We start from the raw sequence: 17,045 nt of genomic DNA on the forward strand, positions 1-17,045 counted from the left end.
CAAGGGCTTGTGGAAAACAAAGAAAACTTGAAGATTTTTCTTTGTATCTGTTTTTGCTGTGTAACAATTACCTTTAAATGTAGCTTATGATTTTGTGGCTCAGCATTCTGTGCTGAGCTCATTCATGAACTTCTGGCTGTTTGGGCTTGGTCCCACATCTGCTGCTAGTTACCAGAGACCTAGCTCTGCTTTGGGGAGTTGGTCAAAGTATCTGGGGACATGAGAGTGACAGTCTTCAACATCCTCTAAGCCCGTGAAATCCTAGTACATGATGGACAGGCAGAGAAGAAATAGAAATGAAAATAGTCCCCGAGACACCAGAGATCTAAGTTATTGTTCAAACTAAAGTCAAAGGCAGTTTCATGCTAGGGTCATATGTAAGTGATATATGTTTGCAATCTCAGAATTTAGGAGGCCCAGATAAAAGGATTTATTCGAGGTCAAGGCTACCCCCGAACAACATAATAAGCCAAGGTTACTGTAGGCTACAAACCAAACCTTATCTCAAAACTCAAAAACAAAAAAGTCCAACCATCCAACCGACCAACCAAGTAATCTCACAGAGAAAAAGCTATATTATTCTCCTTCCCTGTGGGAGGAGTTACTTTATAAGAAGAGTAGACATCAACAAAAAATTGTTCTTTTTTTCAGTCATTCAGAACAATGTTTTAAATTAAAAGTTTGAGAGAGTGTCTCAATAACTACCCCAGGCTTGCCCAGAGCTCACTATGAAGCCCTGGGCTAGCATTCTTCCTTCCTCCATTTTCCCAACCTTTGGGACTACAGATATATACTACCTTATCCAGGGGACTGTTTGCTTTAAAAGCTCATGAAACGTGGCTCAAACTTACCAAAATAATGATTATGTTTTTAGGGCATCTGATGAGAATTGTGACCTCTTTTTTAGACAGTGTGGTGGGAACCACCGGTCAGGTTTAGGCAGGAAAATAGGACTTTAGCCATTAGAAAAGAAACATGTGTTTAAAGTTTCCTAAAGCATTAAGCTCTGATATTTTCAAGGAATTAAAAAAAAGGTTTGCAGCTTTGACAACACTAAGGACTTTTGTGTAGTCCTTGTATAAATACCCAGTCTGTAGGATTGTTTACCTCTGTTTACCGAGCTGACATACTTCCTGTCAGATGCTTTCTTTCTTTGTTAGGTATTAAGGAAATAGGCACATTTACCTGTGATCAGGGTGAGTGCAAAGCTCAGAGGAGAGGAGGAAGAACAGGAATAACTAGAACCTACAGTAGCTAGAGAAAGGCCTCCTGATAAACGGCCTGAATATGGTGAACCTCCCAGAGAACCTAGAGATCATGCAAATGTCCCCTTCCCTCTCACTTCCCATAATTCTCAGTGCAACTCTATGGAGAGTTAACAGCTTGCTAAGAGCCTCAAGATAAGAAAGTCTAGGAGGCACCCCAGTATATCAACTTTCAGAGTTCAGACTTTCAGGCATTGTGTGCCTGCCTAGAGTGGAGGTGGTGAAACATTAACTAAGAAAGCAATCAAACCAAGAAAAACCAAAGACAGGTCAGAATTATGATACTAGCACTTTGGAGACAGAGGCAAGGGCATCTGTATACATTCCAGGCCAGCTTAATCTACATCTGTCTTTTAAACCTGTGACCAGATTCATAATGAGGGCATATATTCTATACTATTATGTTACTCTACTGTATAATATGATACTATAAATAGTACTATATATAATGCATAGCATACTATGCATATTACATACTGTATACTCTAGAGGCATTGGGGAGTGCAGGCTAACACCTGGTGGCAAGTGTTTTCTTGTAATACCTTGCAAACACAGGTATAACTATTGACAGGTAAAGCCGCCTGGCAGTTATGGCATATTATCATGCATTATGGGTTACTGTGTAGGACGTAGATATAGATGGTATGTACACCTGTGTATGTATCTATGTATGTGCATCTGTGCCTGGTGTTATTGCTGTTTCTGAAGCTCACGTAGTTTAGGAGAATGAGGAGATGAGGCCGTGTACGTTTAGAGACCTGGAAGAAAATGCCATTTTCAGAGTAGCTCGTATAGTCCGTACTACGCCTTACTATCTGTTTGGAATGCCAGCATAGCTTCCAGCAAATGGGTGATGAGTGCTCTGTGGCCTCATCACGCCTTAGCCATTCTCATCTTGATGCTGGGCAGTGTGGAGGAGGCCAGTGTGGAGGAGGCCAGTGTGGAGGAGGCCTGTGTGGAGGAGGCCAGTGTGGAGGAGGCCTCACGACTGATTCTGGGTGATCTGGTGGCTGGTGCTTTGTAAACGTAGCAAAACTGAGATCTGGCTGGAGCCAGCATGGGCAGGGCTGCTGGGAAGTCTCCATTGCCTTGGGAAGGAGAGATGTGTAAGGGTGTGGAGAGAGTAGAAAGTGGATGCCTTTAATTCCAGCACTCTCGAGGCAGAGGCAGGAGGGCATCTGAGTTGGAGGCCAGCCTGGATTACAAAGCCAGTTCCAGGTCTATGCAGTGAAACTCTGTCTCAAACAAACAAAAACAAACAAACAAACAAACAAATAAGCTAGGAAACAACAAACCAAACCCAAACCATCTTTTTTGAATGAAAGCAAAAATGTCCTTAATAAGACATATTTAATCTATTCTGTTTTAGGAGTAAATCAAGATCTACTACAGAGCTGAACGACCCCCTCATAGAGAAGAGTGGTAAGTGTGATTTTTGTATTACTTATTTGTGTGGTCATATATTATATTTGGTATTTTTAATTGCAGGACACTTTAGACACATCGATATTAGATAGTTAACATGCTTTTTTGAGTATATCTGTAATAAAATAACTATCTTCTGTTTATTTTGGCTCTCTTTTTGATTTTTTTAAAAATTATTTTATGTGCATTGGTGTTTTGGCTGCACGCATGTCTGTGCATGGATGTGGAATCCACCAGATCTGAACTTACAGACAGATGTAAGCTACCATGTGGTTGTTGGGAATTGAACCCAGCTCCTGTGGAAGAGCAGCCAGTGCTCTTAACCACTGAGCAGTCTCTCCAGCCCTATTATGGCTTTTGAATGGGCATTTGAATAATTAAGAAAATGTATGGGGACTTAGCAAAGAGAAGTGTTGACACAGCTTTGCATAATAGACTTCATCTGGCCTTGAAAGGATGAGGACAGAAAATAGTGCAGAAGACTTAAAGATTCCATATAAACTTGAAATCGTACATGTAAATGGCAAAAGGTCTGAAAATCCAGAGTGAAAGGAATTCTTCTTTCATTTCGCAAAAGTCGCTTGGAGCATGATATAAAATATGGTTATTTTACAGCCTTACATGACTGGAATTACACAAGTGAGGTAAAACCTCCAAGCAGTAAGCCTCATTTGCATAGGGTTTGCATAAGGGAATGCATAAGCAAACTACTGGTTAGTTTTTGCACCTGAAGAAAGGTTCAGGTGGAGCTTGAGGCAGACAGACAAACTTTGGCTTCAGCCCATCACTGACCTACCTGTAAGGCAACGCAAGTCTCCGATGCTAGCTATTTCTGCTTTTAAAAAGGAAGAAATAATAACAATCTGCGTTTTATGTGTTATCTTTAACCGAGGGGGGGGATTTTGTAAGAAAACCATTTTGTATTCCCTCTTGGCCTGAGTGGCCTGGTGGCAGGGGTTTGTATCTCTGGTCAAAGCTCATGGAGGTAGGTGCCACTGGGATAGGTGGCAGTATTCTTGCTGAAGTAGGCTCTGCAGTGGTCTTGGCCCTACTTAAGTTGCCAGCATCTTGGAACAACTTTCCCTTTAGGAAACAGCTCTAAATTATCATTCCCCCTCTCTTACGGTCAGTATCTCTGTTACTCAGCAGATATTTCTAATGTGGTCCGCTGGTCTTTGGGTCTTTTTGGTCTTTCCTATTTGGAATTCCCAGCTCTTCTCTCTTGAACTCAGCCCCGAGCTATTGCTAACATTACAGATTAAGTACACTCGTCTTGGTGACATACTTTTAGCATGTGGAGTGAGACCCAGTCGATAGTGCAGTGTGAGTGACCCTCTGAAACACCTGCTCATTCTCCTGGTTTTGGGTCTCACCTGGATAGTAGTTCCTATATGTTTTCTTTCCTTTGCTAGCCCCAGGTGTTCCAATTAGCAAACACTAGAAATTGTTACTTAGTTGATGAGATGACTTGTTTTACACATTAGCCACATGAGGATTGTTATTTAAATGAAAAAGGTTTAATTTGAATGTGAACATACTGATGTTATGATTAATATACTAAGTGTGGGTATGTATAAAAAAATTTTTTTTGTAGCCCTGTTCATTGCTTACTTGGGAGAGCTACCTAGATAAGCTAAATATTCTGAAAGTGTGGTAATAACAGTGATTTAGAGAAGAAAATTAGTTAAAATTTTCTTCTTCAGTCTAAAGCAAGGACAATACTTCCAGGCTGTGTGTGTGTTTTACATAAGTAAATTAGTCAACAAACCCTGGGGGTGAAAGCTGACATAATTATCACTAAGAAACTTAGTTATATTACAGTTGTGCAAATTTGTTAGCGCACAAAAAAACTTGATATTGTTATGGACCACTTTTTTCCCCTTACCAGGGCTACGTCAGAGACTGAAAAATCCAACAGCACAGTCAGGACTTAACTCTGTGATTCACACCATGAACACTTAGCACCATGCAACTAGAGATGTGTGCATTTGTCTTGTTTCTCGCCACGTTTGGGGGTAGGGCAGAGAAAATACATAGGAAGATTGTGTTTCCCTACAGACTCTTCATAGCAATGAGTGCACCTGATTGAAGGAAAGAGGAACTAGATAAACATTTTTGAGGTCCGTAGGGTTTGGGTTTTTTTTTTTCTCTTTGTAGGCAGCCTTGATGGTTTTCTTGTGTGCATCCCAATGGATATACTGGAGCTTTCCCTAGTTGCTGTCTGTTCTGTAGACATCTCCCTGAAGATGAATGGCGTCAGCACATCTGAATAGTGTTGGGTTTAAAGTTGCACGTCTTTGGAGACGGATCCTCTGTCATTTCTTGTGTACTTCTAACAAAGTTTCTCATATTTTTTTTTTAATTTAGGAAGCAGCAAATATTCAGATCGAATTGGGACCACTAGCTTTTCACAAAGGAGTTCTAAGAAGGATCAAGGCCCCTCGGAAGCGGAGTTGGAGAGACAGCAAATCCTTCAGGAAATGAGGAAGAAAACATCTCTCCACAATGACAACAGCTGGATCCGACAGCGCAGTGCCAGTGTAAACAAGGAGCCCATCTGCCTGACTGGGATCATGAGAAGGTAAGAGACAGTTCACCATCACTTCCTCTTGGCTGTGAGGCAAGGTCTCATTTGTAGCCTCCCCCCATCCCTCTTTGAGAGACAGACAGAGCCAGAGAGACTCATAGACACATACACACACACACACACACACACACACACACACACACACACACACACAGACAGAGAGACACAGAGAGAGAGAGAGAGACAGAGACAGAGAGAGAGAGAGAGAGAGAGACAGAGTCAGAGAGACAGAAAGACACACACACACAGAAAGAGAGAGAGAGGGAGAGAGAGAGAGGAGGAAGGTCATAAAGACAGAGAAAGACACACATAGACACAGAGAAACAAAAAGACACAGAGAGAGAGAGAGAAGAAGGTCATAAAGACAGAAGGACACAGACACAGAGAGAAAGAAAGACACAGACACACACACACAGAGGGGGGGGAGAGAGAGAGAGAGAGAGAGAGAGAGAGAGAGAGAGGTCATAAAGACATAGAAAGACACACACACACAGACACAGAGAGACAGAAACACACACATACACACACACACACATACACACAGAGAGAGAGAGAGAGAGAGAGAGAGAGAGAGAGAGAGAGAGAGAGAGAGAGGAAGGCCATGAGTGCTATTCTGTGTGTCACAGTCAGTTGTGTCTGAACCCTCTCATTTAAACAGACACCAATGTTTTGAAGTGGGCACAGTTACTCTATGTTACTCTATTTTTCTCTGTGAAGAAACTGGTTGAGGCAGAGAAGCTGCTGGACACGATCACATCACGGACAGATTCTAAATCTGCATGTTGGATTTTGAAGTGGGATTCAGATAGTTAAGTACACATTTGACTCTTGGGTATTAAATTTGAAGAGAAGAAAACCTACTTATAGTCATAATGAGATTAATGGCTAGGTCGGAATCATGATAATTGGATTCACAAAAACGTGTGAAAACCTAATTTTGTAACTTTTTAGATGGTAAGTATGTAGATATGAACTGGAGTGAGTGGGTGGGCATTTTAAGAGCCTGTCTTGGCACACAGTACTGCGGTTACTCTGTTCGGTGTTCTGTCAGCAAAGCTACTGAGACTTTATTTATAACCTGTTTCAGATACAGAACTAGTTGTTTCGATATACAAATAATTGATTTAAAACCCACAAGGCAATCCTAGTACCTTCCTGTGTGTTTGTATTTGCATCTGTCCCTCTCTGTATCTGTAGCTGAACTAGACAGGTCGTGTGAGTAGATAGTTCATGGGAAACAGAAACGAAATCGGCAAATATATAAAAATCAACACCACTGTCAAACGGTAACATGTCCTTCGGCTTATGAAGTTTATACGGTGTTAAGACACTGATTTGAACTAGTACTGGCGATGCATAAGAAAATAAGAATTCCTTTCTCCGACAGTTTCAATCATTTTTTTCATGGTAAATTAAAGCAAAATATACATTTCCTTACCCCAGGCCTCTCTCATCTGGATTTTGTTAAATAAGCATACAAAAATAAAGACAAGGGCACACACTACTGGCAGTGGTGAAGAAAACTAAACCAAACCAAAAAACCCAAACCACCCCACCCACAAAACACGGTATCATTCCTAAAGGTGCGCCTAGTTGACAGCAGTACAGCCATTAGACTCAAGTATCAAAAAGTGCAGGTCGCACTGTGTGCGCTCACCACCTCAGGAGGTAAGGAGGCCTCTTGTGCTTTAGGGATGGAGTAAATTTTGTGTGTCTTTTCCTTATTTAAATAAGCACACTAAATTGTTGTTGTTGTTATTATTATCATTTATTATTATTATTATTATTATTATTATTATTACTACTATTAGGGGTTGCCTGGTCTGTTCCTTGCCTGGTGTTGGCTTTGGCACTTGAGCAACCATAGATTTAGAGTTGACATTTTTTTCTTTTAAATAAAAGAGATAGTAATGGTTTGGCTGCCCCCAACCCCAGGTCTCCATCATGTATTCACTGTTTCTTTAATGACTCTGAATGTGTAAAATGTCCATGGGTTAGCACTGTATGTCTTAGCAATGCACTGCACTTTTGAGCCTTCCTGAAGAGGTCCCAGGGCTCAGCAGGAGAGAGCTCTTGGACTGTAATCCCCTTCCCACACAGCTTCGGGAGCTGCCTCCTGCTGTGGTACTAACTTTCAAAGAGGAATCTTTCAGAAGACAGTTCCGGACATGAAAATGCTTATCACTCTCCATATATATCATATATTTGCTGGTGCCCTACACTTTAAAGTAGCCACATGGTCAAATCCAGCTTTAGTGGATGGCACTGGACAGGAGAGCAGTGCATGGTTCTGTGGGCACAACTGACTCATCCCATGATGAGGCAAGACCAGGATTCAGGATCTTCTATGTTAGGTGTTGCAAACGTTACAGTGTTGTAATAAATAAAAACCATATTGTTTCCATTTTTGAGGACTGTTACATAGTACATAGTATATACGCCTGTATTAATGTACATATGCAAATTTGTACGTATGAGTTATTATTTCCTTCCATATCTGAGAAAAATCTGTAAGGACACACAATTCAGGGTTGCTGCTTTGCAGGATTAGGGCGGATATGGAAAGAAAGTAAGGGAATAAGGACCCTTTGCCCACTCTCAGAAGACCCTTCTGTGCTTCTTGACCCACTCCCTGTGGAGAGTTATATTGTAACGCTGCATTGCATACAATGTTAAGCTAAAAAAAACCCCTCTATTGTTTAAGCTTCTGGCAGGAAGAAAGACTTAAACACACTAACAAAATCAACAGTTAGAGAGGCATGCACAATCCAGAGCTAGCTTTTGTAGAAGAGCTAATCCTGTATTCAGGGTATCTTCTATTTCCTGCTATGTGGACACTGAACAGTTGCTGACACATAGGACTTGGGGTGGCAAAAGGGAGTGTCTGGGAGGCAGGCCTGGGTTGCAGAGGGTTCAGGGGACTTTGGTTTGAAGCCAGGGCCTCAACCACGAACTCCTGATCTGGTCAGGGTAACTTGTGTGAGATTAAAACCACCCTTGTACTGTTGTGTGAAAATTAAGTGAAATACGTCTGTGAAAATACTTCAATACTTATGTGCTTAAAATGTATTTTCTGGTTGAATTTTAAAAGACTGAGGTTTCTATGTCTAACCTGTTGTTTAGGGATGACTGACTGCTAGTATTAACTTTTCTTTAAGAAGTCGTTTTCTTCCCACTTGATACTTGGTCTTTTGTCTAAGAACCACTCCAGATAAGGTTATTGAATATGAAATGCTACAGTACCTCTAGTGTAGAATGATTTTATTGTTAAAGATATATGTAACTGGAACTAGATTAGTTGCAGCCCAGAAAATACATAAAGGGGGCCTTACATTGACCACCATGGTGCGTCTGTTAGGTGACCTCAATCTGAGTGACTCATGTTACTCCTGTGACCACCTCCTGTGTTTCAGAGGGGAGTCTCTGGACAATCTGGATTCCCAGCGGCCAGGATCTTGGAGGCAGTCCTCCTGGCACAGCCAGCCTGCAGGAGTCTACGCATCTTCCTCTGTTCAAGACTTTAGTCGCCTGCCACCACAGCTGTTGTCCACGTCAAACCGTGCCTACATGCGGAACCCATCCTCTGCGGTACCGCCTCTAGCTGGCTCAGTGAAGACCTCCCCGGGGTCTCCCTCTCCACGTAGCCATTCTCCTTCGATGTCACAGTCAGGCTCTCAGCTACGTAACAGGTAAGGCCTCTTGTGCAGTCCCCTTGTCTTAGTTTTATGGATGTTCCTTCATTGAAACATCCCCCAAATGACCCAGTAAAGAAGAAAACCAAGTCCTCTTGAGTGCATGGAATTTGGTGTTTCTGTATCAAAGCCATTGAGAAGGCTTTCTCCTGCCTCTGTCTGCTGCCTGCCCAGTGTTTACAGATGTCTGGTAAAGGTACTGAAGACCGTCAACATGTTTGCATGTTGGAGGCTCTCTGTTGCCTGTGCTTTTTGGTCAGTGTCTCAGATGGTAGATTTGTCTGGATATATCACCATGTGGCATCGCCAAATGATACAGTGGCTCGAGAATGCTTGTCATATTTATGAGCGAGAGCAGTATTATGAAGTGTTGGACTTTTAATGGCACTGGAATAGAAATTCATTGGAATGGAATGTGAAAGAAAGTCATGATAAAATGGCGGCATAGCAAACTGATTTTTTTTTTTTTTTTAAAGAAACATCCTGTAGGTTTGATCTTGTGTTTGGAGTCTTGGATTGCTTTGTCTGTTACCTGATCTGCTAGCATTCTGCTCAGGCCGCATCACTTGGCTCCTGTAGTTCATGTGTTATATTGGGAGGTGGGAAAGTTAGGTAGCATCTTGAATGGCTACTTGCCTCTGGGCTATGGGGGGTGGGGCTGATGTTTGTGTGGGTTGTGTTTTCAGATGTGCACAGTCCTCTGTTGTGATCCTAAAGGAGTTCTAGTTTCCATCACAATTAGAGGTAGAAATCCATTTCTATTTGGATACTTTTTAAGCTGTGAAGTATTAGACTGAGATAAGAAAATACTTTCTATCAGTCCAAAATAATGTTACAGTTACCAAGATCCACAAAATATGTTAGGGTGTTGAATTAAAGGAGAAGGGGTGAGGAGGACTTACAGTCAGTTTCTTGGGGTTGATGGAATTTGCAGAAGTCACTCACTCTCCCACTGGGGCCCCATGTGTGAGAATAGGACAGGGGAGGGCTAGGGACAAGTCTTGGGATTTTCTGTGCAGGGAAGGTCTGTGTCCAGCAGGTGGCTCTCTTCTCCTCCAACGCTCAATAGCCACACCCCCCACTCCTTAGTGGGACTGTAGTACTGTGCTCCTTCTGGAGGGGTGGGACAGTAAGGATGAGGATGAAGGGTTGTCCCTTTAGCCCTAGGAAACCCCCATCCCGGGCTCATCTGCAGCTCTTAGGCAATGTGACGTCATTCTCAACAGAGGTGGAGTCAAGAAGGTGTTTAGATTTCTAACCAGAAAAATGAGTAAGAAGGGGTAAAAAGTAATTTAGAGACGGCAAACTACAGAGAATCAGATGGCCCCAAGGGTGGAATGCCCAAGTGGAATTTTGTGTATTGGCCAACTGAATTAGCAAAAGGATGTAAAAGATCAGAGATTCTGGTGAGTCCATTCGTAATCAAAGGGGAATGCCATCAAAGTCGCAAATGGACGAATCGCATCCCTAGGGCCTCCATCGAGACAGTGCAAGATGTAATGAAGTCATGCTTTAGTTGGCTGCTGAAGGTTTCTCTCCCACAGATATACAGATCCTTTCTTAAGTTATATCTTCGTTGCTAACAATGCTGAGTGTGACTTTAAATGCCAACCTTGCACAGCACAGGTGAAAGCCTCCGTTCCGTTCTTGTTCCATGTCTAGGTCAGTGAGTGGGAAACGTGTGTGCTCCTACTGTAATAGCATTCTGGGCAAAGGAGCCGCCATGATCATCGAGACCCTGGGTCTTTGTTATCATTTACATTGTTTTAAGGTGAGCCTGAGTCAGAGAGCTTGCCAGCCCGGCGGGCCCACCCACCATGCCACGCCCCGTCACGCCACGCTTTGCTTGGAGAACGCATGGCTTCTGTGAGCCCCCGGGGTTGCGGATGCGCCACTAACAAGCTTGGTGCTGTTATTTGTTGGTCTGTGCTGCGCTGGCATTGCAAATCGCTTGCTACTACTTAGTTCTCAAGGCTGGAATCTTCTTATAAAAGTCAGTCTGGAAGGCCCATGCTTTTTGTAGCTCTAATTTGCTAGGATTCTATAAATAAAATTTACAGTGCACAGTGTGTTCTCCAGCCTGCTGCCATGGGTAGACTTAGAATTTAATTTACCAGTGTTATTAGCAACATGGAGACATGCAGTTATCAGTGTCTCAAACGATAGCTTTTAATAGTGTCTGGAAGGAAAACCGCTGTAAATATTTTTACAATTGCACAGCCTGCTTACTCCTGATAATTTTTTTTTTCCTATATAGGAAAGGGTCAGGCTGTAATTCTTTGTTTTACAGTGTCTGCCTATAAACACACACCAGGTTTAATTTCTGGAACTCTCTTTGGGCCAGAAGAAAGTCTCCCCAGTTTTGATCCTGAAATTCCAAAGTTAGCAGCTTGCCTAAGCATGTATCGTATACATGTAGAGCAGAATGAGTGAAAACAGGGTTTGAAAACACACACACACACACACACACACACAGAGAGAGAGAGAGAGAGAGAGAGAGAGACAGAGACAGAGACAGAGACACAGAGAGAGAGAGACAGAGAGAGAGAGACAGAGAGAGAGAGACAGAGACAAAGAGAGACAAAGACAGAGACAGAGAGAGAACAAGACAGAGAGACAGAGAGAGAGAGAGAGAGAGAGAGAGAGAGAGAGAGAGAGAGAGACGCAGACACAGATAGACAGACTGACAAAGGGGGAGAGACAGAGAACACCAGAGCACCCCTGAGGGAATACTTGCTCTACCAGTGATATAGAGACACAGGGAATGGTCCACTCTAGACTGGAATGCAAGAAATTCAGATTGTTTTCTCTCCTGTTCTTACATGTGAGTTAGAAGTCATTTCCTTGGAGCAACGAAGACTGAACTTCTTTAGGCCAATCATCAATTTGTTTTTAAATTTCTTTATCCCCTGGTTTATTTATAATGATCATCTTGGCTCTTAAAATTTGCTTTCTGAATTCTGAGTGTCTAATCCAGCAGGCTTGATTTAAATCCACTAATTACCTTTTGGCCTCCCCATCCCTTTGCTTTACTGTAGAATACCCAAGAGTTTTCCAGCTGCACCCTATAATCCTCTTGCCCACTTCTGTGTATCCCCCTCACCCCCTGCATCTCTCTTCTGAGAGTTCTCTGGCTTTCTGGAGTTCCCTAATTGTCTGCGTTCTTTTGCCTACCAGTGTGTCTCCTGTGAGCGTGACCTCGGAGGCTCTTCCTCCGGAGCCGAAGTCAGAATCCGAAACCACCAACTGTACTGCAATGACTGCTATCTCCGATTCAAATGTAAGAGAACAAATCAGAGAGAAAATTTCTTGTCTTTTGAGGAGACCACGGGTTCCTATGCCTTTCCCTGAGCCTGCAGGCTCTCTGCCATAAGATCCTGGGTTCAGGGACCATAGCCTGACCTCTTTAAAGAGGGTATGTAATGAATCCCAGCCACTTAGGAGGGGATCGTAGGGTCAGGAACTGGAGGGGCTTGTATCCAAAATCAGGACATTGATTGTGGGTTGCAAAGCTGCTGGAGAAACTTCTAGTGACTCTGGAGAACAAGATACAGGGTTAAGGCAAGTCCTCTGAGCAGACTTCATCTGCCTCCTGGTTTAGGCTTCATCCCCATTGTCAGCTTATATCCATCTCTAATGATAAGAACTTAATGCAATTTATAAGGTAATCGACTTTGCAAAAGCTTATGTTGCTATATAACCATGTATCCATGCATAACATTTTGAAAGAGAACCTTAATTTTGTTTATATGGTGTTTCAGTGTTACTGAATTAAAAAAAATTAAATGCTACTTTTTTTCTAAGCAGGAGTTTGAATATCATAAAGTGTAGGGTAGCATAACTCTGTTGTGTGTTTATAGCCTCAGCAAGACAATGGCTATTGATATAACATCACTATGAACCTTGATGCTGGTAACAGTTTTCTTCCTTGTTGTGAAAGGGTGTTACAAGTGCTATCCACAAACGTATTGCCTTTGAACTCAGAGGTATTTATATGGCCCCTCATGTGCAGAGTGCTTGGAAATGATTTGAACCGGCCAACTCTCTCTTATCTGTCAGCGGCTTCTCTCCTGGTTCTCCAGGCCTTCCTGGGACCCTGAAGTTGGGAGAAAGTCAAGGCTTGGGCATGGGGTCTTGGGAGTGTGTATGTGTGTGCATTTTTCTCTCTTAAATCCACAGCCAAGTATAATTGAATTTTTGGAATAATTGCCCATGCCTTTTCTCTTCTTCAGTACAAATAATAGAGAGTTGAAGGTTTTGGTTTTTGTGTTCTGATTTAGCAGTTCATTTTATACCCTGTGTTTTACAAATAAAGGATTCTAGACCCCAGAGGCTGCAATTGCCTACCTTTGTCCTAAGACTGAGCAGCCGGCAACTATCTCTACTTCACTGGGCCACTCTGAGTGATGACTGCTTTGTTCCCTTGGGTTTGTCATTCACAGTTCTGAGTCTGAGTGCTTCTCTCTCTTCTCTCCTTGCCTAATCAGCTGGCCGGCCAACCGCCATGTGACGTAAGCCTCCACTCAAAAGCACTGTTGCAGATAGAAGAGGAGACGGTGGTCACTGAGGCAGAACTATAAAAAATGGTGTATGTTTTCCCCTCTTTTTAAAAAAAAAAAAAAAAGAATAATCTTTGCCTCGTTAGATGACATAGGAACACTGTGGTGTTGGTAGGACCTGTATTTTTGTTGTTTATTTATAAGAAGGTAATTATGTGTGTGTGGGGGAAGAGTGCAGTATTTACCTTTTGAACTCAGCATCCTAAAAGCACAAGTGGGAAACAAAACAAAACTCAAGAACTTAAAAAAATACTTCTCATGCTGATGATCTGATGATCTAGTTTGACTTTTAAGTGGTTTTTCAAAGAGGGTATTTTGTTTCAATTTTTTTTAAGTTCTTAAACATTATTTGAAATAGTTAATATAAATATGTAATTGTGTTTGTCTATTATAATGTATTCTAAGTTAATGTGGAACCATATGAAAAATTTTCACCTAAATCCACCCATAAATTTGCTCTTTGTGGCTTTCTTTACCCAGAAATAATCCAGCTGAAAAGTGATTTTGCTTATGTAATGTTTTATTTGCTTGAGGAGGGCACTCTGTTTTCTTTACCAGGACTGTTGTGGCTAAGCAAATGCCAGTAGAAAAGCTGTTTATTTTCAATAATGAAAAATAATTGTGGTTTGTATACCGGTAATTTCCTCCAGAAACTAGTGAGCGTCTCTGTTCAGTTGCCTTTGTAAATAAAATTTGTGATGCATTTAAGGAACAGTTTTTAAAACTATTTATTGTTTCCAATTATTTAATGAGTTTGTGTTCTAAAAAGTATGTGGTGTGTGTGTGTGTGTGTGTGTGTGTGTGTGTGTGTGTGTGTGTTTGTGTGTATTTATCACAAAAACATGGGAGTCTGTGGCGGCCAGGGCAGGAGGCTGGATTCCCTGGAGCTGGTGGATGTGAGGTGTCCATTATGGGTACTGGAAACTGAGTTCAGGTCTTAAAAGAGCAACAAGCACGCCTACCTCCTCCTATGCTGCCTCTCCAGCTCCCCTATCATGCCTTTTAGTTATATTTAAGTATGTACACCTTTCTTATTACATTTTACATATTCTCACGAAGGTGCAATTGAGACAATACACAAACTGCATGTACTCATGTTTAGTGTGTCTAGCTTGACAAGTTTCGGTGTGTGTGACCTCTTGCTAAGCTATGACCACAACCCCGAAGATTCTGTAGAAAATTTTAATTTTAATCAATAATTTTAATTCAGATAATGTTACGATTTTGTATGCATTCCTACTGTAATGTGAGTGGCTAGCTGTTGCATCAGCCTTTAAAGATCTATTATTTTATTCCTAGGGAGCAAAATATCTCCAGCAACAAGAAATCTGGATCAAAAATAAGTAATATAAAACTTCAGTGAGCTTTGAATAAAAATATAAGGACCCTTGGCTCCTTGGTAAAAATGCAAACAGAGTGAGCTATGTTAGAGGAGGCTTAAAATACATAATAAAGTGTTAATTTGGGAGAGAAATAAAAATTGGTTCCAGAGTTTTCTGTTGCCGAGCAATTATTTTTATTTCCAGTTATTAAAGTAATATGTACATAGTCAGGAGATCTTGCCCAATTCCCTGTTTACAACATAGCTTGCAGCCCCCATCCCCAGTGAAAACAGCAGTTCTTGCACTCATTCTGCATGGGGATGTTTCTCCTGCTCTCTTAGCTGGCACTGGGTGAGCGTTCCATGATCTCAAACTCACTTCTCCTGTCTTTTCTTCATGCCTGCTACTCAAGTATTCTCCCCTAGGTTACACCCCTTGGCCTCTGTTTCTTTTTATTTATTTTTTATTGGTATTTATTTATTATATATACACAGTCACAGCTTTCACAAAGATACTTTTATTCAGGAGCACCACATGCTTTGTGCTCAGCCTTCCGGGTTTCCTCCTTTCCCAGACAATAGAACCTCCATTGCATATGAAATGTAGTGTCTACAAATAAGAGAAAGACATGCGATGTTTGTCCTGAGTTATTTTACTTTAATGGGATGGTTTCCATTTGCAGTTATTTGAGCTATTTTCTTTTGCATGTGTGTGTGTGTGTGTGTGTGTGTGTGTGTGTGTGTGTGTGTGAGAGTGTGTAGTGCCACTGTGTGTATATGTGTGAGAGTGGGGGGGAAGTAGGAAGGGAGAGGAGAAGGGGAAAGAGAGAGAGAGAGAGAGAGAGAGAGAGAGAGAGAGAGAGAGAGAACGAGAACACAGACCTGGTTCTCTTCCTCCACTTACAGAAATCAAATTCAGTTCATCAGTTCATTTGGCACAAGCGTCTTTACTATCCGAGTTACCAGCTGACCCATGTGCTCATTTCCTTAAAATAAGAGTTTATTTTTCTTTACGGCAAACAAAACTCTATTGTGTCTGTATACCATATTTTCTGTACCCATTCATGTGTTTGTGGACACCTAGACTGATTCCATAGTTTGATTATTATAAACAGTTGCAGTAAAAATAACCCCTTTGAATATCTTATGGGTGTATACACTCAGGAGTGGTATAGTTGAGTCCTATGGTCATTCTGTATTCAGCCATCTGAGGAACCTCCATACGGACTTTCATGGTGGCTGACTAATTTACATCCCTTTCAACAGTCCATAAAGTACATGATGATGCCCTTTCACCCACATAACCTCTTTCTGTGTGTGTGTGTGTGCATGTGTGTGTATGTATGTATATGTATGTGCATGTGTGCATGTGTGTACACATTACAGTTAGACAATTTCCAAGCTACATGATTGACTTGCAGAGGTAGGATTTCTTTGCCCTCTGTGTGGACTAATCTTGTAAGACAGAGAAGACCGATAGAGTCTGTGGCCAAGCAACTCAAAAGATGAGGTTGAAGAATCATTGAGAATCATCCCAGGCATGTGTGAGTGGCATTTTCTAACATTCACTCTGTTGTTACACAGTACTTACTATGCCTCCCTGCAGTGGTGGAAGTGTGTGGGAGAGGAGTTAGAAGGGATAGCTTCTTGGTCCAATATTCCTTAGAAGGTGTTTCCAATGGGGAGTGTGTGTGAACATAGTGAATCATAAAAGAAGCTTTTACTCAATACATATGTTAAAGTGTGAGACTTCTTTGATAAGGAAGGAAAGTTAGCATGAAAGCTAAATTTGTTCTAAGAATTTAATCTTAGTATTTTGCTTGAAATATTCCTCGATATCAGAGTGATTTCTAATCTCCAACACCAAAAGTGGAACTGCCTGAATTTCGGTGAGTAACAGTGTAATACTTACCTTTGATGGCTATAGCTGAGAGACATGGCTAATAGGGTGTATTATTGTTGGGGCTTTATTGTTATTTTTTTAATAGCACTTTTACATCCTTTCTTGCAATCTGGAAAAGGGATTAAAAAGGCATGCTCACACATGTCCCAATTCATGCCAACGAATATGGCGTTAAAAACTAATTCATTGGGGTTGGGGATTTAGCTCAGTGGTTGCGCAAGGCCCTGGGTTTGGTCCCCAGCTCCGAAAAAAAGAAAAAAAAAGAAAAAAAAAAACAAGAAAACAAAACAAAA

At 41.6% G+C, this 17,045-nt stretch overlaps 1 protein-coding gene across 51 annotated transcripts in view; it reads left to right on the plus strand.

Moving 5' to 3' along the window:
- Window positions 1–14,252, plus strand: part of Lmo7 (LIM domain 7) — a 202,842-nt gene extending 188,590 nt beyond the window's left edge. For 37 of the 51 annotated variants that reach the window (NM_001415119.1, XM_087586219.1, XM_087586222.1 and 34 more), the window contains 6 exon segments: window positions 2,635–2,687; window positions 5,058–5,271; window positions 8,691–8,966; window positions 10,632–10,740; window positions 12,147–12,249; window positions 13,457–14,240. In NM_001415119.1, coding sequence (NP_001402048.1) covers window positions 2,635–2,687; window positions 5,058–5,271; window positions 8,691–8,966; window positions 10,632–10,740; window positions 12,147–12,249; window positions 13,457–13,479 — 778 coding nt within the window. In that variant the 3' untranslated portion in view covers window positions 13,480–14,240. 51 annotated transcript variants of the gene reach the window in all.
- Window positions 14,253–17,045: the final 2,793 nt, after the last annotated feature.

Source organism: Rattus norvegicus, chromosome 15 (genome assembly GCF_021556685.1).
Source record: "Rattus norvegicus strain SHRSP/BbbUtx chromosome 15, alternate assembly SHRSP_T2T, whole genome shotgun sequence".
NCBI classification, from domain to species: Eukaryota; Metazoa; Chordata; class Mammalia; order Rodentia; family Muridae; genus Rattus; species Rattus norvegicus.